This window comes from Talpa europaea (assembly GCF_964194135.1).
Source record: "Talpa europaea genome assembly, chromosome: 15".
NCBI classification, from domain to species: Eukaryota; Metazoa; Chordata; class Mammalia; order Eulipotyphla; family Talpidae; genus Talpa; species Talpa europaea.
Window position 1 is genome coordinate 59,851,986 of NC_140083.1, and position 23,683 is coordinate 59,875,668.

General features: G+C 37.1%; 1 protein-coding gene across 1 annotated transcript in view; it reads right to left on the reverse strand.

The window, feature by feature from the left end:
- Positions 1–23,683, reverse strand: part of DERA (deoxyribose-phosphate aldolase) — a gene marked incomplete at both ends in the record, with an annotated part of 74,639 nt that overhangs the window by 33,963 nt on the left and 16,993 nt on the right. Inside the window, 2 exons of the mRNA XM_084256018.1 lie at positions 6,845–6,973; positions 22,799–22,933. Of these exons, the coding sequence (XP_084112144.1) occupies positions 6,845–6,973; positions 22,799–22,933 (264 nt within the window). The remainder of the gene's footprint in view (positions 1–6,844; positions 6,974–22,798; positions 22,934–23,683) is intronic.

Below are 23,683 nucleotides of genomic sequence, written 5' to 3' on the forward strand. Positions count from 1 at the left end.
CAGTCATAAAAATTTTCCATTTCTTTTTCCCCTTGATTTTATTTTTTTAATGACTTGCCTTATAGTTTCTTTTATTTCTCTGCTTCATCTCATTGTTCCTGTATTTCCTTGAGCTTGTTGAGTTTGAATTTAGAGTAGTCCCTCCCCTGGTTCTTACATTTTACATTTTTGATTTCCTATACATTATAAAATCCCAAGCAACTTCAAAGCTCATTTTGCATTCCTTCAAGGTCTGCTTTTCTCAAGCCCCATATTTTTGTGTTCGTACTCTTCCCACAGATCTTCATCAGCAATTCAAGCCTGATGACATTATGATTGCATCTTTAGTGCTTTTCTACTCCAACCTTATTTATCATGCCTGCATTATTTCCAAAGATAAGGTCTAGAATAACTTCACAGCGGAGCTTGTTAGCTGTTGCGTGGGTGCACAACAGTCCACCGCTACTGAAAGATAAAGTCACTTTTGCACTTCCTGCGTTATTCTAAATGTGTGCACTTGCAGAGCTGAAATCCCTTAGCAGTAGATTGAACTGCTATAGGCTTCTCTTTTCTATAAGCATGTTTCCCTTTCTATCTTACTCCCTATCAACTTGTTCTTGGATTTTTTTTTTTTTTGAGGGGGAAAAACATAGTTCTCTTTTCTCATCTCTGATTACATTCCTTCAAATTGTTTACTCTTACATGACCTCCCCATTTATGTTTCTCTCCCCACATGGCCACTAACATAAATGGACAATTCATTTTCTTTGATCAAAAGTCAAGGCAGAAAGTTTCTCTTTCTTTGCCTCTGGAACTACCTGGGAAACTTCACAAACCTTTAACAGGTCATTCCATTGTGTGGCTTGCCTAAACAACGCCATGGACATAAAATCTCCTTATGGAGGTATGCATTACTTGTTTTTGTTCAGCCAAAATAAAAGTTTGCTCTTAGAATAACAAAGCCATACACTAAAAGGCTGCAGCACATTTGGAAAGATGAATCTAGATCTGCAAGTTTTATCTTACCTGTCTTCATTTTTCCTTATCATTTTCCTCATTCATTCATTCATTCATCATTCATGTATTCCAAAATACTTTCCTAGGCTCTCCTAGATGCTAACCACTGTAGCAATCACAGGAGAATACAGGTCAGGCAGACTCATGGTTTTACAAAAAAAAAAAAAAAAAAAAAAGTCTCTACCTTTATTTAATAGGTTAAACAACTAATGATGATAGTAAGATTTTTTTAATAACTAACTTACAGTCTATAATATAGCAAAATCCATTATTCCTTTGAATTGATAAACAGATTAACTTACTTGCTCACAAAATGAACAAGATCTAACAAGGGATCAGGTCTTCTTACTCCTACGGACTATGTTTCTCCCCAAGTATTTTGAAAGATTCCTAAACAAACTAAACTAAATGTACCCTCTTAATCTATGAGTTGACCAAAAACGCAAATGCCTTAGTTAAATGAGTTTTTACTTACAATAATGTATAATGCAAGACTAATATAGTCAGTTATATATCTCTACCTTACTTTCCTCCAGAGAATTATTTTTGCAATAATTTTCCTTTTGAGATATTGATGCTAAATTAATGGTAAAACAAAAGCAATGTACAATTCCAGACATGATAGAATAAACGTTATCGAGCTTTCCTTCCTATAGAAATAACTATAAAACTGAACAAAATAAGGGAACTATTTTCAGACAATGGAAAATTAGCAATTCAAGATACAGAGCCTGAGATCATTATATACAAATTAAAAGATAAGGACTTTATCAGCTATTATAAATATGTTCAAGGACTTATAGGAAAATATGATCTCAGTGAATGAAAAATGAGAAATCTCAGCAGTAAAAGGAAAAGTATAAAAAAAGAATCAAATAGAAGCCCTAAAACTAAAAATGTACAGTAGCATCAATTTTGCTGGATGGGATTAAGAGCAAATTTAAAATAAAAGATACAGGTCAATAAATTTGAAAGATCCAATTAAAATAGTCAATCAGGAGAACTGGGGAGGGAAAAAGTAACCAGTGGGACAATATCTAAATGTCTGTGATTATGGCCCTCTAGGATAAAACAGAGAGAATGGGACAAAAAATATATTTGAGAAAATAATTTTTAAATATCTTAAATAGGGTAGAAACACCAACCTATAGATCCTGCAAACTATAAGCAGAACAAATACAAGGAAAACCATGCTGATGAACATCATTGTCAAATTTGTGAATAAAATTGATGAAAATAAAATACTGACTGATCTCAACCAAATAAGATGAAACATTACTTAGAGGAAAACAAAAAGAAATGGAATGACATGTTTAAACTAGTGAAATAAAAATAAAACTAACAAACCAGAATTCTATATTCAGCACGCTATACTCGAAACATAAGGGTGAAATAAAGCATTTGCAGATGAACAAAACCTGAGAAAATTAATCGCCAGTAGACTGACAGGAAGGATTAAAAATGGAAACAATGTATGTGTGGGAAAACATAAAACTAGTTTCATTTAGGTTTTTTAAAATCTTTTTAAGAATCTGTTGAAGCAAAATTTGCATTATTATAAGAAAAAGTTCATAATAGCTGGAAGAAGAAAAACATTAAAATAATTCAAAGAACTGATAAGGGTGTAAATGGAACTGCTGCAAAATTCTTATATTTATGACATATGAAGTGTAAGGTGCAATGATATTAATTCTAAATAGACCATGGTAAGTTAAAAACATATTATAATTGCTATTGCAACTCCTTAAAAGATACAAAGAGGGGCTCCCTGGAGGCCTAGGGATTAAGTCAGTGCTATCACAGTTAAGGCCTGAGTTCAATCCCCGGCCAGGGAGCTAACCCACATACGGCACAGCAGATCTTTCCTGTCTTGCCCACTACTCCCCTCAGCAGTGTATTTCAGTCAATTTGCCTGCTCTGCTCCCCTCTCTGTCTCTGGTATATCCTCTCATCCCCACACCTCTGGCCTACACCCTAGTTCTTCTATGCAAAAATAAATAAAATCTTTTTAAAAACTGCAAAGAGATAGCAGATAAAAAGCCAATGAAAATAAAATGAAAGGTTACAAAATATTAGCTGAACCTAAAAGGGTAGCAGGAAAAAAAAATAGATCAGAACAAATAGGAAACAAATTACAAGATAATAGATTTAAGTCCCATCTCATCACAAGTATATGAAATGTAAATGGGCAAAACAGTCAAAGTAAAAGGCATAGCTTATCATAGTAGATTTTTAAAATTGACTATAAATGAAAATATAAGGATGAGAAAAGACAAACTATGCATATGGTATTAAGCAAAAGAAAGCCAATACAGCTAGATTTTAATCAGACAAAATGGACATTCAGATAAAGACAAGATCCAAACCTAAAGAGACATGTCATATGAATGTGCTAATTCAACAATCCTAAAAGTGTATAGAAGTAACAGGGCTCTAAGACATATTTGGAAAAAAATGAAAGAACTTAAAGGAAAGGAGACAAATTCATAATCATATTTGGAGATTTTAAGACCCCTCTCAGTAATAAGCAGACAAGTAGACTAAAACAAAACCAGATCTGAAAAATCCTACCAGACAAGTTGATCTAGTTAACATTCACTAATATGTGCAAATACACAACATTCTTTTCAAGTGCACTTGAAGCATTTATTTAGATACAGCATATAAAATGGGCTATAAAATTCCATTAATTCCAAAGACAAAAGATTGTTACAACAGATATGTTCTAAATACAACTGAATTTTAAATTATAAATTAACAACAATAACATTTCCAGAAAAGCAAAACATATTTGGAAATCAAACAATTCATTCTCAATAACAAGAGAAATTACAAGGTGATTTAATTGAATGACAATGAATGAACAAATTTTGAAAAACTTAAAACAATTGGTATATACCTCTAGCGAGATTCTTTTTCTAGAAGAACAAGGAGAAAAGGGGAGAGACAAGAGGAAGGGGAAAAAGGAGGGGAGAATTAGAAGGGAAAGGAAGAACAAAATTATAACAATAGGAAAGAAAACAAAAATGACAAATATCAAAAATGAAAAAGGAGATATAACTATAGACCCTATAGACATCAGACAAATAAAAGAATACTATAAGTAAGTATATAAGTAAATTGAGCAACTCAGTATATTTGTGCAATGGAATACCTCTAAGCAAAGTCTGCACACACAGAACAACATGAATAGATCTCACAGCTAGAGTATAAGTGGTGGGGGGAGGACAACATAAAATCCACACAATGTGTAATTATCTGATATTCTAGAACTGGCAAAGCTAAGCTATGGTACTAAAATCAGATGAATGGTTGCACTCTGGGCAGAAGGTGAGACAAGTGGAACTGAGTGCCAAGGGGACATATGGACACTGGATATTTGAACAATGTAATTTTGAACAATGAAATATGTATTTTAAACAATGAAATATGTATACTGTCAAGACTTATCACATTGTACACTTAACACCTGAACTCAAGTGAATGTAAATTTATTGCAATGATGCTGATTATTAAGTAGGGGGAAAAAAGAATTAAAAAAACACGACAGGAGTTGGAAACCATGTGATGAGTTTAGTCCTAGATTAAAATTCAAGAAATACTTTATTTCTCCTACAACCCTTGTAAGAGTACAGGAAGCATAAACGGCGGGCCAGGAAGTGTGCTAGATGCTTTCACATATTACATCCACAAAGATTGCACCTTTAAATTCATGAGAAGAACTAACGTGGTGCTTTGGAAGATGGCTGTGTTATAACTGAAAAAAGCAACAAACAAGACCTGGGTTGAAACGACGATGATTGCAATCCTTCCTTAGCTCTATGACCACAGGCAAAACATTTAATCTTAAAGTTCTTCAATGACAGAGCTCATTTGAAGACTAAAAGATAGTAACTACAAATACAAGTTATACTATTTCATAATAAGTACGCAATATACATTCATATCAATGAAGACATGAGAGAGATAAACAATATGGACAGGGATACAAGCAGGTGAGAGAAGACAGGGTAGCACAGGTAAGCAGCCCCATCTTTTTCTGTAACTCTGTGGGGTGAAGGGTGAAAGGGAGGCTGCCAAGCATGATGACCTAAGACCACGTTCCTATCATGAGTAGTAGGTCAGTGAGCTGTTGGCTCATCCTTCTGAATGAATACACCTTCACTGTGACCTGGGTCGCAGTGTCTTGGCAAGAAGCACCAAAAAAAAAAAAAAAGTGACTATCTGTATACCTAAGACTCCAAGGGGGTTTTATCCAGGTTCCAAGAGTCACAGAGTGTTTCCACTACTGTGGGCGTTTAAAATGTCAACGTAACTGGTGGGCATTGTTTAAAATGTTCCATTTGCCTTCAATTTTCAGAGCTATTGCTCTAAGTGAAACAACCAGGACAGAGACCTTCCAGATACAGCCACAGTGACCAGAGCAAGGCAGTCATGAATGTCTTGTGGTCTGGTTGCAGTAGAATTCTAAGGAATGATGCTATTCTGACAGAGTACTCAAAAAAGTACACCAGAGCATAAAAATCTAAAAGGCAACTACAACAGCTCAGATGGAATACCTGAGAAGCCATGTGTCTTTACCCAAATGTAGGGGCCTTAGAGGGGTGACTAGAAATTTAATACACAATCCTAGTAATCTATGACAAGGTATTCAAAAGAAGCATTTGTTGGGGGCATACAGAGGAGAAAATGTGCCAAGTGGTGGGAGAAGACAAAAAGAAAGGGGAAATAGTCTTGAAAAGATCGACACCTGTGCTAAACCCAAAGCCATGATGTGATTATTTGGGCCAAAGGCATCCTGGGCAGGGGTCATAATACATACAAGGACTCGGAAGGGTCAGATGGTGCCATCTGCAGAGAACTGCAAGTCATTCCATGGAGCTAGAGCATATGGTACAAAGGGAAATGAAGAGATAGCAGAGGCAGAGACAGGGTCTGGGGAAGGACCTTTTTTCTTTTTTTTAATCAGGCTATAGGAATTTACATTTTACCTTGAAGACAAGGGAAGACACCGAAGGACTTTAAGCATCTTTAAGCACGCAGTATCACAATGAAATTAGCATTTTTAAGTGATCATTCTGGCAATGGCTTGGGGAACAGATTGGTAGGGGACAAAATTAGAGACAGGGAAACTAGTCAGGAGCCTCTTGAAGTGATCCATGTGGGGAATGACAGTGGCCCAAGATAGCAACACTCAGCATGGAGAGAGGAGGCACTGGAAAAAGCTGAGAGGTAAGGTTCTTAGACTTGTTCACTCATTTATACAGAGATGAGAAAAAGGAGGACTCAAGAGAACTCCCAGATCTCAAGCTTGGACCACTGAATGGATAAGCCTGCTGGTCATGGAGACTAAGAATACATCAACTTATATTTGAAAGTATAAAACACCATGATACTGTACTAAATTTAAAAAGAAAAAATTAACACAAACAAAAGCACAGGCTGCCTTAGACAGTAGGGACTCACATCTCCGAGAAAAATCAAATGCTTAAATTCACAGAGAGCAGTAAGTCAGCGTTAAAGAAATTCCTGTCTGACATATGTTGATGAATGAATAATCAAAGAATAACACAGAAGGCAATTCACTACAAGGGTGCCATCTACTGCCGTCCAAGGATAGTGCAGCAATAAAATGCTACTACCCCTCTCCACCCGCCCCAAAAAAGGTGGAAGAGAGCCAAGTATTTTTGACCATTTCACTCAGTACATGTGCTCACAAATTATCTGAACCCTCCTACAAAAAAACCCAAATGGTTAGCACGTTTAGCTAATAGCCAACTATATCTGCTTACTTATTTTCTCCTTACAACATCAATTCAATGTCATTATTTGACTATCAAACACTTACCTGCCATCATTGCTATCATACTGGCTTTGTAGACATTAGTCAGAGATCCAAGTTCTCCTGTTGCTAAGATGGTTTTGAGATGAGCCTCCCCACAGGCCTTGCGAAACTGACGAATCTCATCATACAGGGCTGGGGAAGAAATAATTGAGGCAGTTACAAAGCAGGCAAGTGATAACATAACTTGGCAGCCGTTTAGAGTTAGTAGAACCCATCTCAGATTTAGAGGACGTAAAACATTTGTCACTTTCTAAAAATCACCCCAATTTAACATTGCCTGGAGCATTCTGGTGCCATTCACATCCTGTTACAAGGAAGGCTTCCTTTGCTACCATGAAACTGTTTCTGAGCCCTGGTTTGAGGTCCAAGGCCAGGAAATTTATTTAAAAAATCCTGATATGCAAATTGCAAATAATTCCTTCCTCTTATCTGGGAGGGTTACTTACAAGAAAAAAGAATACCATACACACAGGCATGTACCACTCTGCAGACTAAAGGACAAAACCCTCCAATTCCTACTAATTCTTCTATTCACACATAATAACTTCTCATGGAATAGAAGACAGGTCTTTTCTGAGAGCTCAGTTAATATCAATAAAGACAAAAGAGCTTGCTCCACTCTCTACCAGGGTATACATCTAAGTACCTGAGTAAAAAAGGTTGAAATAGCCCAGGCAGTGTTGAAAGTATGTGCCCAAAGCCAGCTTCAGAGGGATTCAGAGGTGCAGTCTCAATCTATTCAACCCTGAATCCAGTACTATATGTGATTTTCTGGGACTCCATAAAGCACCCTGAAAGCAGATTAATTTGTACTTGTATATAAGTATGTGTGTAATATAGACATACACTACATCCACACAGCTAACCCTTGAACATCGTGGGTTTGAACTGCCTGGGTCCACTTATACACAGGTGGTTTTTAACCTTTTTCTTCCTCCAACTCTCCTCACTGATGTGAAGATAAGGATCAAGACCTTCCTAACAATACATTTCCTATTTTCTCAAGCATGTTTTTTTTCCTCTAGCTTATTTTACTGTAGGAATGATTCCTACAATACATTCAACATACAAAATATGTGTGCATTGACTGCTTATGTTATCATTGAGGCTTTCAGGGAACAGCAAGCTCTTAGCCACTAAGTTTTAGGGGAGTAAAAATTTCTATGTGGGCTTTGGACTGCATGAGCCATGGGGGGCCCCTAACCTTCAGATTGTTCAAGAATTTACACACCAAAGAAAAACTATGCATAAAAAAGCAAATGGAAGGGAAAATATTTTGTACTCAAATTAATAGAATTTGAGTAGGCAAAATCAGTATAGTGAATATTAAATTTTTGAAATATTATTTAACACAATCTTTTGTCATTACCTCTGTAGATTTTGGCTATTAGCCTGCATTCAGTTGTCGCATTTCCTGAACTCAGACTTTGTTACAGTAAGATCAGGGCTTTTTCTTGTATGTGTGTGTGCATGTGTGTGTGCGTGTGTGTGTGTGTGTGTGCTGAATAGCAAAGGAATATTCCTAATAAGGGTTAGGGTTAGAGTAAGCATTTTGCAATGCTAAGATGAGTTCTATAATTTATAGATTTAGTAAAGTACACAAGATTAAAATTGGCTTCATGTCTGCAAAGTCAATCCAAACCAAAAAGATGAACAAAAACTTGTCTTCAGAGTCCAAGAAAACCTGAGGTTGACTCAAAGTTTGGAAGTGAAAACAGAGTAAAAACAGGCAAATAGTCTATTACAAGATGGCTGGACAATTTTACAGTTACATCAAGGGATGGCAGCTCAGAAAGATGTTTAAAGGAGGTCTAAATATTTTCACATATTCCTAATTATCGATAATTTTGAGATGATATGAGAAGCCAAGCTGCCTTCCTTTACTTACAATCCTACCTGAACTGTGAGGAAATCATCTTACCCTTAGAGCCAATGTGACAAGAGCAGGTATGGAACAAACAATAACAGAACACATGGCAATAACAATTTATGTTCTTTTCCCTCAGCGAATAAATGTAGGAAGGAAAGAGTTCTAGAGTCACATAATCTAAAACGAGAAAGTTGTTCTCTAAGAATGAGTAACAAAGAAATCCCCCAATCTGAAAATTCAAGGATGTTAATTCAGTTAAGTTGAGATTCAATTAATGATTTTTTTTCTTCCACTGTACAGTACTGCACCAAAAGCAAGTTTGAGAGCCAGACAATTATGGATTTAAAGACCAACTCTGTCACCTCCTGTGTGACCTCACACTAGTTATTTCTCCTGGTGTCAGTTCTATTCTTAATGTACCAATAAAAATATTTACACTATAGGGTTACTATAAGGATTAAAAGAAAAAAAATTATCAAGTACTTCGCACATTGTCTCACATATTGCAGCCATTAAAAAAGTCTAATTGTTGTTATTAATTGGTACTTCTAGCAAAATGAGTTTCCATTAAGGGTTATGTGATAAAAGTTAAATCCTGTTTCATGGTCTGACCCATCTCTTGTATTGCACCAAATTTTTGTTGTATGGATTAATGCTTATAATCAGTGAATGATCAGATAAGGCTTGAAAATACTTTATTACAACATTTGCCAAAGTGAACTTCAGCCTGTGTGACATTAATTTTTAAAACATTAATCCTGATCATATTTACAGACAAAACTATCACCTTTTCCTAAAAAGCATTATTTTTTTATATCCAGTGGCCTACTTCACCCACAGTTCAAATTAACCAGAAAAACCAGATGTACTTTATGACTCAATGATCAGCCACCTGGAAGTAGTACTCTATAACCCATGACCCAAACAGTACAAACCCAAAATGGTCAGGTCACGTGGAGTATGATTGGGTTTAACAAATATTCAACTGGTACCTTCTCATTTTTTAACTGACAATTCCTCAAATCATTTTACTGACATATTTTACCACATAACTGGGTCAAGACTTTCTGAGAAAATATCCTGATCTTTAAAATTCAACACTACAAAAGTTGTCATTTCCTCCTGTTAACATTCTGTCCAGTGTGTAACAGAACAATTCAATCAAAAAGCATAGCAAACCCAGCCTTCATAAACTGTGGTCTCTTATCACTATAAGGCAAACTGTTCTGCTCTTACATGAAGCCAAATATCTCTCTTCTGGATGAATCTTATTCCCTTTTTACTTACTTCGCTCCTATAATTTTACTTTCTCTGTCTTGCATCATCAACTTCTTCTCTAATGAAATATTTCTATTAATCGAAAAATGCCGTATCTTCTGTCTTTGAAAAAAGTTCTTCTTGCTCTTCTCTTTCAGCTACTGACTTACTTCTCTGTGATCTTTCTCTCTCTCTTTACATATTAGTCTTTTAATATGTGGCACATAGCTAGTGCCTTGTCTAATTTAACATTTATGTGAAAGCCATAGAATAGACTTGGAAAATGTACAGACTGTAATTTACACACACACACACACACACACTATACAAACTACAGCAATAAGAAAATAAATAAAAGCAAAAATGTGGCCTGAGCTCCATCAAGTGAAGGCTTCACCGGCTCTGTGAATCTTACTATAAATGCAAAGATAAAAGAACAATTAGAGATTATTATTAGTACTACAGCAGCAGCAAAAGCAGCAGATCTAAGCATCCAGTGGCCCAGTAGACACCAGCTGCAACACAGCACTTGCACTGGTCAGTAACACTCATGCCAGCGGAGGAGCTGTTGTCAAGCTCTTCCTGTGGCACAATCTGGCTGTGTTCTCTGCTCCCAGGCTCTTATGGCACTGCTTGTTTCCCAAACCCAGTTGTCCAGGCTTCCTGTTCTACAGCCTCCTAATATACTAATGAAAACACAATTGGCTTCATTAGTTTTGAATTCAACTCTAATATACAAATATCTACTGGGGTATATGGTATATGGTATAGTAGACAACAGTTGGCACCCCAACTGCCTGGGGTCTTATCCCAGCTCTATTATTTTAATTTGCTGTAGGTTTGAGCAAAATGCTCAACTTTCTACCGTCATTTCAGCTTCCTTGTCTATAAAATGGGAATATAGGTATGCACACCACATGGTGTCATTTCAAGCATTAAATTAGTTAATATACATTAAGTTAAGCTCAACCATGTCAGCAATTACTGTTGTTGGCAGTAGTTCAGTTACTCTTACTCTTACTTAGTAAGCTTTTGATCATTCAGTATTAGCTTTCCATATGTTCCCTATATAAAAGCAAAACTAACTTTAAGAAGGTAAAAAGCAGGGCCTCCTCCGGTGGCACAGTGGTTGACCACCGGGCTGCGAAGCTGCCCGCAGCCTCTGCAGTGCCAGTTCGATCCCCTGCTGCCGGCGAGGGTCCCACATGGCGCGCAGACCTCTCCTGCAGTGCCCGCTGCTTCCCTCAGCAGTGTATTTCGTCGGTTTGCCTGTTCTGGTCCCCACTCTGGCTCTGGTGAATTCCCTCCCGCACTTCTGACTGTACCTAGTGCTTGTATAAATAAATAAAATAAATCTTTAATAAATAAATATATAATGTTACCTTATTAAAAAAAAAAGGTGAAAAGCAGCAAGTACTGTACTAATGCTTATATTAGCCTATGTTGGAATTTATAGATCTTATATAAAGGAAAAACAGACCACTTCATTCTAACTCAAGCCACAGATGCCATAGAGAAGCAAGATTCATGTCCATATAATTTTGAGCACCCTGGTGTTATAATGATCGGCAACAGGGAAATTAGATGGGTGACATGTGCATCAAAGTGACAGGATGGCTCAAATATAACCTGGTCACTCTCAAATCATACTGCCCTTGAACATACCCAACTGTCACTTTCAGTATGAATGAGCAAAACAAGAGAAAAACAAAAGTGTAGATATTCCCCTAGATGAGCAGGAAAGGACATCACCGTGTGGATTTATATCATTGCTTCTGGACTGTACAGGTGGAGGAAATTATAAGTGAAGTAGTAAGTTCAAGAGATTCTTTCCAAAAAAATTCTTCATGAGGAAGAATTGCTCAAAAGAAGAACTCCCCTAAGTTTTCAAAGCATCTCCCTTCAGAAATACTCAAAGTGTTTTCCACACATCATTTAAACATCCCTTGTGAAGTAGCTGGCAGTTACCACATTTTAGACATGAAAAGTGAAATGTTGTAAGATGAATGACTTGCCTAAAATTTTATCACTAGTCAATGGTAGAATATAGATTAGAATTCATTTCTTCAGATGCTGAATAAAATTTTATTTTCTCATACCTCTCTGCCTCTGTCCCAGCGCATGCACATAGCATGCACACGGCACTGTCATTAAAATGCATTCACAAGGAAATACACTGAATAACATACAATATTTGAAACCTAGAAGAACCAAAAGAGGTATAAATTCCCTTCTAGTTCAAGTGACTAACTGCATAGTTGAGTGTTACAATCCTAGACCTGATTTTCATTCTTTTAGGGGGGAAAAAGTTGAATAAAAATTTCCAAAGTAACTCAGAAACAAAATACTTAATTGTGTATGATTTAATATACTAAAAACAATCAAATGGCTCTATTAGCCTTCTGGATAACAGAACAGGATATTGTTTTGCTGTGAAGTTCACATCTTAAGACTTGTCTGATTTTTTTTTTTTTTTTAAGACTTGTCTGTTCTTCCTTGCCCACTCATAACTGAGTCACTTGGTAAAGTTGCTGAACCTCTCTAGGCCTCTCCAGTCTCCTCCTCAGAACCTCTCTAGTTCTCATTTTTCACCTCGAAATTGGATAAAGGATCTTTACACAGCTCAAACACATCTCAGATTCCGGAAATAAATGTAAAAGTAACTACAAGAATGATTATGAAAGTAAGCAATTAATTTCCCTTGGATCCACCTTTAATAATGATCAGATGTAAAAATGAGGACAAACTATCATTTACTCTAAAAGGTTTAGCTAAGAACAAAAAGCCTCCCATTATTGATTAGAAAACAGTTGTGATTCTACCTTGTGAGAGCTGTCAGCCAGGCAAGGGCACCCTCAGTCACACACTGCCATGAAAGTGAAGAGAAATGGGATAGGGAGGTCACAAGCTTGGGGAAACTCTTGCCTCACATTCTACAAGATCAGGGCCAGGTAAATCCAGGGACACCCTTATCAGTGAAATTGGGAATTCTGGAGAAGCTGGGAAGCACAGCCAGCCTAAGGATATAGCATGGGGTGCAGAGACATCAAGCCTAGTCAAGAGATTGTTATATACAAGGAAGGACAGGTAGGTACAATCTACTGAGGCTATGGGAGAGGGAGAGAGGTGTCTCACTAACAAAACAGAGAGGCATAAATACACAAAGGGAAAGAGAGTGAGAACAAATCATGAGAGTGAGAATAAATCATGAGAGATTGGCTTATAAAGGCTGCAATCAGGGTGGACATATAAGGGTCTAATAAATTAGATGCACAATGGATTAAACAAATAGAGATAGGAAAGATACACATGTATATGTATTGTTAAATACATGATGCATATTTATCTACATTCACATCTTTCATAATTTGTCTGCTAAGAAGGCGTAGACATATCCCAGAAGCAATAACCACACCACACTCACAGATCTGTTTCTAAATAATACCAGTCTTCAATACATGGAAACAGAGCTTCTTGGAAAAATGGCTGATTACATTGCTGGGGCAGAGAAAGTCAAATATTAGTCTGGAATATCCTTTATAAGAATGCAAGGAAGTTCTCATAGAATGGTGGGAACATATCAGAAAGAAAGAGGCACCAGTTTGAAGCAGTTGCCCACAGTCAAATCTGGGACAATTTGAGCATCAAAATAAATAACAATACTAATGTATGACTGAGTAAAATAGAAATCCTGAGTTCTTACAAAGAATAAGAATAGTAAGGAGAAGGTGATGCTAATGAGTAAGTTTAGATGTAATAATAAAACTAGAAAATCGCCATTTGTTAACTATCAGGGTAATAACTGAAGAATTATGAAGGAACATTAAAAATAGTGCAGAAAAGTTCCATGAGAAAGAGGATATAATATAGTCTAAAAATATCTCCATTTACAATTACTGTATTAATTACTTAGTAAAATACAGAATACTTATTAATTTTATAATGGAGAAACATGGGAAAAACCATTGTAACCAAATGAAAAAGTAACAGCCTTAATAATGTAAAATATGAACATCTTTTAACTTCTGAAATGATGCACTGAGAAGAACAGAGCAAAACTTCTGTCGTCCTTCTAGTGAAAATAAATGAATCTAATCATGGGCAGCCTTGGGAGGAGAGCTGCCTCACCCCTTTGCAAAGGGATGTCAGTGAAGTGAAGCACCCGCATAGTCACAGGTGGGTGAGAGGGTTGCTGCAAGGGAGAAGGATGGGGAAGAGGAACACCTGCATAAGCACAGGTGGGCAGAAGGGCTGCTGCCCCTTGTATACTATTTTTGCAACTTCTCTGTAAGTTTAAAATGAATCAAAAATAAAAGTTCAAAAGGAACATTTGATTTTTCAAAGATACATTTGATATATTGCAATTTGACATTGAGCTACTTTTCTTATGGGAGGCTTGAGATTATCAACCAACCTATTTGATGGGTTTAAGCAAACAAATTAAAAATAATATGTTACATATTATTTTAATACTTGTTTCTTGCTGCTTGATATATCATAAACTTAAAATATACTAAATTAAAAAAGATTTCAAAATAATTGAAAGTTAAAAGTATCAGTCTGTAACACAATTTTTAAAAAAATTTTATTTTATATATTTTTACATCATTTTTCCCTTTTGTACATGTATGCATTTTCACCTTGGTTATCATGCTCAGTGAAATAAGCCAAAAAAGAAAAGAAAAATACCGGATGGTCTCACTCATAGGAGGAATTTAGAAAACCTAAATAAGGGATCAGGAAAAAGACTAATTATAATAAAATCAAAATCAACAGGCAACTATAAACCAGAGACACACTACAGAGGGAGAGATGAGAGTAGGATCTGTAACACAATTTTTAATGGCTGCAAAATGTTTCACTGCAAGGTTGTAAATCATTGATTCAACCATTTTTCTATTATTGGCTATTTAAGAATACTTCTGATGTTTTCAATTATAAACAATATTTTAGTAAAAGTCCTTATGGTTGAATCTCTGCCTACATCTTGACTTTATTTCCTATACCTTATTAATTCTCTGCTCACATACTCATGTGTAACATACATTCTTTTTAAAAAACTCAAACATTATGGAAACTGAAAATCCTTCATTTAAAAAGAGAAACAACAGTTCTTGCACATAGCAGAAAAATAATCATTTGGAAGGCTATTATAAAAGATGACTGACAAATGAAAATGGAATTCAAACTCCACGAGTGCAAATTAGTCAGAATAATGCAAAATTTAACAAAACACATACACCAGAGAAGTGGCTGGCAAGGTGATGTCACATTAAAAACCTGATAATAAATGTTTTGACTTATAATGAGGTTTTCAGAACTAGCAAAAGTGGGTGTACTAGAAACCCAGGATATATTACATCGCAGATGCTTAATCAATATAGTGGCCCAACTGGCAGAGGAGGTGTCTGCTGTCTGCCCCGCCACATCCCTCCTACTACTGCCACAATGATGAGGAAAAATGGAGGTCACAACCCGACCTTCTGCTCATCATACCCAGCTGAAAAACAAGACTCTGCTGGTGGGGGCTTGCTGACAGAAACCCGAGAACATAGCCACAGTGGGGAAGGCCAGTGCTCATGAGAACGTAGGTCCAAGGCAGAAGGGGTCAGACTGCATGTTTTAAACAACATCCCAAACAGGCTGACAACTGCTTCTACCTTCTGCCTCCTGTGTCAGCAGGAATTTGCATCAATAGCATTTCCTTTCTCATTTTACAATGATCTTGTTTCTCTCCAGTTTCCAACTACAAGGAAAGTATAATCTTAATCTTGAGACTGCTGGCAGTTAGTTTTCTGGAGAAGCATGGCCACAGACATAGAAAACTATTACTAAAGATTTCATGTATAGAAATTATACTTTATGTAAGGATCCAAGTGTTTAAAGATGATGTTTCCTATCTTAAAGTCATAAAGTAGATTTCCCTTTATATTTTATGCTATTCAAAGGCACTTAAAAATAACTGTTAATGAATATATCTGAGCAATTATTTTTTGAGTACTGGAAAGATGATCAACACTGCATAAGAACAGCCTGAAAATAACTCTTAAGATAATTATATGTACAGTACAACACTTAATATAAAATTGTGCAGCAACCCTTTAAACCAAAAAAGTCACAAAATGTTCAAGAACAGTTTTCATACACCAAGGCAACTAATTAATCTTGGAAGACTAAAACACCAGGTTGTAAAATAACCTACAGGAGATAAAACAAACACATTTTGTCAATAGCATTTGAAGTTTTGAAGAATCATAGCATAAAAACACAAAACCATAAAAGCATATAGCAGCCATAAGTATCTTCAGAACTTTTCTGTTATAAACAATCCCCCAAAACAGAGAAAGAGGATTATGGATTATGTGATTCCTCCCAAGAAAAGTGTTTATAGATTTAGAGATGACTTCCTTGTAAGATATTATGATTAACGGTGGTACAAAATAAAAATACCACTTTCTTCTGAAATATTATTTCTACCATCCTTCTACCGTAAAAATAAGCAAACAAGAAAAATAAATTGTTGACCAGATTCAAGATTTTCAGGACCCAATGGCATAAGTTACAACAATGATAGACATTAGGATTTGACCCTAATGTCTTACTCTCTTATCCTAAAACTCTTGACAGCCATGAGGCATAGATAATTCCAAACAAAGCCGAGGAGAGCATGTCCAGTCTGAAGACTCCAAGAGGATGAAAAGATAGAGAGACTTTGGATACAGGAAATAAACTATATTTTCAACACACTAGGCTGGAAGATGTCAAAGAAGTCACCTTTGGAGTCATGTCCATCAGTCCTCCAGAGAAGAATGGTTTCCAAAAACTAGTAAAAGCAGCTCGAGGTCCTGAGTTTATAGAAATGAAAGATTCTTGAGTGAGGCAGAATAAGATAGCCTTTCTACGTCTCTGCTAAATACATTAGGCAAATACATGCAGCAGAGAGATCACTCAAGGCAAGAAATGAACATCTCTGTATATTTGCAGTACATGGGTTGCATTCAACTTTCAAGAGATAATGAACTTCTTCTGGTATGTGCTTCCTTGAAAGAACTATTTAAGGAATACAACTACAAAGCCAACGTCAACAGCACCATAAAGAAATAATACTATTACTATGCTTGAAATGACTGTGGAGTTGAAGTCTTCAACCTTAACATGTCAAAGGGAAGCTTCCTCCTTAGCCTAAACTCCACAATGATGGGGATTTTTGTACATCATCTTTGAGTGGTAACAGAGATGCTAATAAAAGTACTGAGAACTGTTTCCCCATGTTTGAGAAATAAATTATAAGTGGCAGGAACAAAATTTGTGTGGCTCCAGACGGAAAAAGTATTCAAATGGACTGATGTTTCAGGGAGGCAAATTAAAGTTCAAAAAAAAAAAAAAAAGAAAGAAAGAAAGACTGTGGTGTCACCAGTACTTATCATGGGAATAATATTCATACACAATGAAAATGCCAGATACAAAACCGCAGGTTATGATGGCTCTAAAGAAATCATTAAGTGTTACCCCCTCATTGGCAGTTGATTTACATGAGGTGAAGAGAGGTGAAATGCTTGCTCACAGACTTGGAGAAAATCAGCAAAATGACAAAGACTAAAACCCATGTCCTCTCCAGAGTTCTACTTCATTTACTCAATACATGTGTGACAGGGTTCTTGCCTTAGTATCATACTATCATCAGGAGGGGAGAGGGAAAGGGAAGAGACTGCAGCTGGAGTGCAGGGCTTCATCTGGGCCAAGCAGCAAGATGATCAATTTACATATATTATCTAATTTAATCCCTATTATACCCCTGTGAAGTCGATGCCATTATTCCTATTTTACCGAGAAGGAACAGAAGGCACAGAAGTTAAGTAACTTGTCCAAGAGCAAATAGCTATTAATGGTAGCACCAGGATTCCAACCAACATCTGGCTAATGCAAATGCTCTCAACTCTTCACTGTCTCCCGCACTATCCTCTGCCTTACTCCACAGTGTGTTCAGTCTGGGTCACTGGCTAGCTAGGCACCCCACCTCCCTCACAGTCCAGCACAGGTCCCCCTACTCCCACCCTAGGAATGCTCTCTTTATTCCACAACACAGACTTCCCAGGGGAAGATGAAATATCCTTTTCCTGAGTGCACAGAAGTAGATTCACTTTCTGGCTAAACTTGCCTAGTAACATTTAATTACAACTAATTGCAGATCCAGGCCACATAAATAGAAACACATGGGAAATGTGTTTTGTATTAATCAACATGTAAATTCAACAATGCTTCAATTATCTGGCACCTAAACTATGTAGAACAAAGAAGTGGAAGTAATTTTTTAAAAATGCTCCAGTTAGCTCTTTTCCTTAGAACTATCAATACATAAGGATTACAGGGGCTGGGGGGGAATGGAATCAAAATGACCAAGAATGACAGTCACTTATAGGAGTCTATTGTTCCCTTGACTCTAACCCCCAATTCTGATTTCACACAAAATCAAGGGGGTGTGCTAGATTCTGTGAGGAGAGGAACTAGAGTAAGTAACCTGAAAATATGCAGTAGGTAAAGCCGCAATACATTCCACTGCTTATTAGTTAAACTCACTGTCCTTAAGACAACCTGGGTGTATACCTTGTTGAAGCCTGGTAGACAGGAGTGAGCAAGTTACCTGAGAGAAGAGCCATGAGCCTTAACAAGCTACACAAAATGTGACAGTGAAAACTGAAGAGCAAAGAACCAGATAAAACAACAAGAGAAAACATGTTTAAATAAAAAGACAGTAAAGTCAAAAAGCACAGACTACTGGACCTTTAATTAATGAGCAAGTCATGTCAGAGATTTCAGTAGCCCCCAACAGCATCATGTATTTCAGGATAATATAATCACTGATACAATAGTGATGAATGATCTAGAAAAGGAGTTAACTTGTATTTAGTAGAAAGTGCTCATAAAGTCTGAATGATCTAGAAAAAAGCTAATTGTACTTAAAAGAAAGTGTTCATAAAATCAGAGAAATATTTTGTAATGGATGTCTTTCCAAAAAGGCTGTATTCTCTGATTTGGCCAAGATTCACTGATACTGAATGTCCAGTTATACATTATGAAGAAGGAAAAGCTACATGGTTTTGTGAGGAAATGGAGCAAGCCTTCTGGAATCAGGCCAACCAGGAGCTGGCACCCAGGAGGTATGGTGTCCTCAGCATGGGGCACACAGCCAGCACCTCCAGGCGATGAGGTTGCCAAAGGGGATGCAGAGCCAGAGTTCACTGAGACAAGGTCTGAGGACTATCAACACTTCAGGGACAACAGAGGAGAGAGAGGAGCTGCAAACAAGATGAGGGACCAGCCAGAAACATGAGGGAGGATCTAAAAAAGGAGGATCTCCAAAGTCATCACAACAGTTTCTAGAAGGAGGGAGCCATCCATTGTGTCAGATGTTGCTGAATGGCACAACTAAACAACAGAAGTCTCCCTTGGCACAGCAGAATCAGAGGTCATTGGTATCTTGGTTAGAAGAGATTCAAGAGAAACAAGTACAAGATGAAGGGGGGCTAGCCAGGGAGATTTAGCTGGAAAGGGGAACTGTTGGAACGTGGGCTTTTTTTTAAGGGATAAGAAAAGTTTAAGTATGTTTAGACACTGCTGAGAATGAGCTAGCAGAGAGACACAAAAGACACAAGAGGGAAAAATGGACAGCAAAAATGGAGTAAGGCCTCAGAAAATATGGGCGATGAGCCACAGCATGGGGGAGCATGGAAAAGAGGAGGGAGGAAAGAAAATCTGATGCAAGGGCCGGAGTAAGTTCCTGTTGACTAGATTCTGTCTTCTCTGAGGAGCAGCAGCTAAGTCTTCTGCTAAGAATGAAGCAGCTTCCAGGTGGATAAAGAGTTAGAAGTCTGAAGAGAGTAGAGAGTTTAAATTGTCACAAAGAGAAACCAAGAAGAGGGAGAGCAGTCTCTCTCCTGTTGTCTCTTTGATTTTATATGCTAAATTACACACACTTGCAACTATAAGAAATGGCCCGGAGGGGCCTCCCCTGGTGGCGCAGCAGTTGAACACTGGGCTGCAAAGCTGCCCGCAGCCTCTGCAGCACTGGTTCCATCCCCGGCCGTGGGCGGGCGAGTGTCCCACATGGTGCGCAGACCTCTCCTGCTGCGCCCACTGCTCCCCTCAGCATTGTACTTCGGTGTTTCTGCCTGCTCTGCCTCCCACTCTGGCTCTGGTGAATTCTCTCACCCTCCTGTGCTTCTGACTGTACCCAGTGCTTGTATAAATAAATAAATAAATAAATCTTAAAAAAAAAAAAGGAAAGAAATGGCTGGGATTTGCTCTGAATGGTCAGGTTTAAAAATGGGGGTCCTTCTTTTGTTCTTTAGCCAGAGTCCCACATACCTCAGTCACAGGGGAGAGGGACCTGGATTTGAACGTGTAATATCCTGATGGACATTTCCATCAGCAAATTTCAAGAAATCAATTTTAGGCTCATATTTTAATAAACAGCTAATATTAAAACATGAAACTGAGAAATACAATATGTAATCAAATTGAGAGCCAAACTTAAGACAAAATACTGCAGTGAAAAAAGGCCTAAGTCATTGCGAGTTTCTATTTAGAATTAAATTTCTAGTATTAAATGTTCCTTTTCAATTTGTTTTGGGTCAAGAGGTTATTAACACCATAAAAAAAGAGTTAATAGAAAAGTATGGTCTAGGACAAAGATGTGTTATTATATTTTGCAAGAATGCCTGTCATTGGGAAATTATCAGTTCTTAAAAACAACCATTCCTAGTTCATTAACAGATAGCCAATTACATCAAAACTTTTCTCCTATTGTATTTTATTTTCCAATTAGTAGGATCCTAGAGACAAGAGCACAAGTTATAATAACATAAACTATACCTATATGTCTACAACTTCTAAATAAAAGACATAAAGAACATATACTTTCTTATCCAACCAAATCACATGAAGTTTATTTTCAGATTTGTTTAAAATGTTATACTTACTCATTTTTTTCCTCTTATTTTAGTCAAATTTTAAACTAAAATCTGAGTTTAGAAGCAAACAGATTCAATATATAGGGACAAGGGACATCTATAAATTTAAGAAAGACTGCTTAAAAAATAATTATGACTGCAATTGTCCAGAGTACCCATGAACCATAAGAAACAAAAACCAAAAGCTCAAAAAGGTATTTGTGAGTTGCTAAGAATTTTCATCTGGCAAATATTAAAAACGTTGATAAGTACAGCTGGGAATGTAAAGCAAGGGAAATGGACTTAAATTTTATTTCTAGGTCATTTGGAACTGCTGTATCCGTAATCGTATTGTCCTGGAATGCATGATGCTCTCAGGGGCTACTGGAATCTATTGACTTGCCCCTTAGCTAACAGTCCGGATGGCTGGGTTTTTTGACTTCATGTATCTTTTTATTTAAACATTTTGTTATTGTTGTTTTGCTTGGTTCTTGCTGTTAAACTTTTTATTATCACATGCTGTTTAACTCATTATGGCTCAGGGTCCTCCCCTGCCATGCCAGTACTTCCCTCACTGCTTTCCATCATGGTACAGAAATGTACACACCTAACTTAAGAATGTACAGGAAAGTAGCTAATATTCCAAGCTAAATGACTCCATTTCCCAGTTTCACCTGCAGCCAAGCATAGCCATGCAATTCAATTCAGGCCAAGAGTGTTGTATGAGACTTGGGGATGGGACAAGCCCTTCTTCGCAGCAGTCTATGAGATGAAGCTGGGACTTCAGAAGCATCATAGACATTGGAGTCACCTTGAGTGTGAGTGTAGAAGGCACAGGCTTTGTAAGTAAAAGGTAAAGGTATCTGAGGTCTCCAAGGATTTGGCAGGGCTCCCACTAGACTCCTTAAATACCTATCTGACTTTATATAAGAGAATAAATTCCTGGTATTTAAACCACTGAAGGAATCTTTGTGACATAACCAAAAGCAATTCTTAATACAATGGAATTAGGACTTAAAGGTGAGAAGATTAATGGAATGATGGACTGTTAGGAAGAGTCATAGAAAGATATTCATGAGATATTGGCAAGCCCAATAAATATGTCACGGAAAAAAACACTAACTATTTTTTATTTAAACTATTAAAAAGGTGGGAATTGCATGTGTGCAAAAATGAAGAGAAAAAAGTCTGGAAGTTGTGCATTGCAGTGTTATCAGGGGTTCTTTCTAGGCAATGAGATTATGTGGCACATCTACTTCTTTTATCACTGGTTAGAATTTTTGTTTTTAATAATGAACAGGTATAACTTCCATAGTTAGTATAAAATAGACCATACCTGATATTCATATATTCTAAAGACATAATATGTTAGTCTATCTTTATCTTACATTTTCATTTAAAAAAATTCTAAACTAATTGTAATAATTTTTTGCAGTACAGATTGTATTTAAGTTAGCTATCAGCCATGTCTGTATATAAAATATATTTAATGCAGAGGTAAAATATTTTTCTTTAATATCTAATTAGAAATAATAGCTTATTAAAAAAAACTTTGCATAAGGGACCTGACTGTAGTAATGTATATATTAAGTAATAAAATGGTGGGGATCAAAATAAATGTTAATCCACTGTATGAAATAACTATTTACCTAAGCACTCAAAGGGATCTAAAGAGTTCCTGCTGGTTGGGAACTGCCTAGATTTATGGGGGGGCACAAGGACAGACCATCTTAACCATGTTTTCTTTCCTAGCTTCACCCTCTGATCTAGAGCTTCGTCATCTAGAATTATGACCTCCAAAACCTACTGCTTTGTGCCGGGTCCTCACCATGATTCACAGGAGATAACTATGTCTCCCTTGCGGGAAGGACATGAACCTACCTTCCCACTGGCCGGTTAACACCAAGGTCCTGTTAATTACCACGTCAATTTCTGTAGCTCCATCTTCCACAGCCAGTCTGATCTCTTCTAATCGTGTTTTTAAATGAGTCTGTCCAGCTGGAAAGCCAGTGGCCACTAATAAAAAGAAAGAAAGAAAAAAAGGAAAAGAGAAGGGAAAAAGAGTCGGAGGGAAGAAATGGAGGGAGGGGGAGAGATAAATTTCAAGTGGTCAGTATCTCAACAAAGAATTTCAGACTAATAAAAATCAGCATTTAGACTAAACAGAAATTACACTTAAGAACTTCAATGCATGGGTCTCCCCGGTGGCGCAGCGGTTGAGCGCTGGGTTGCGAAGCTACCCACAGCCTCTGCAGCGCTGGTTCGATCCCCGGCTGCTCCCCGGCCACCGGAGGAGGGTCCCACATGGCGCGCAGACCTCTTCTGCCACCCGCTGCTCCCCTCAGCAGTGTACTTCGGTCCTTCTGCCTGCTCTGCTCCCCGCTCTGGCTCAGGTGAATTCTCTCACCCTCTCGCGCTTCTGACTGTACCCAGTGCTTGTATAAATAAATAAATAAATCTTTAAAAAAAAAAAAACTTCATGCATATCTTGAAAAGTTAAGTATGAAGAAATAGACTACTATCTTATATCGCATTGGTGCTAGAATAAATATTACTATTCTATCCCCTGGAAGACTTACAACTAAGTTACTGCTGAGCCGTCTAGAGGGTGCTTCAAAAAAAATACAAGGAGAAAATAAAAATAAGAGGGTGCTTTTAATAGAGAGTCATTAAGAAAATATTACCAAAGTGATGTAATAAAATGGTAGCAGCCCTGTCTTGGTGGACACAAGCTAAGTTAGTTATCTCAGTATTCATGCTTTACTC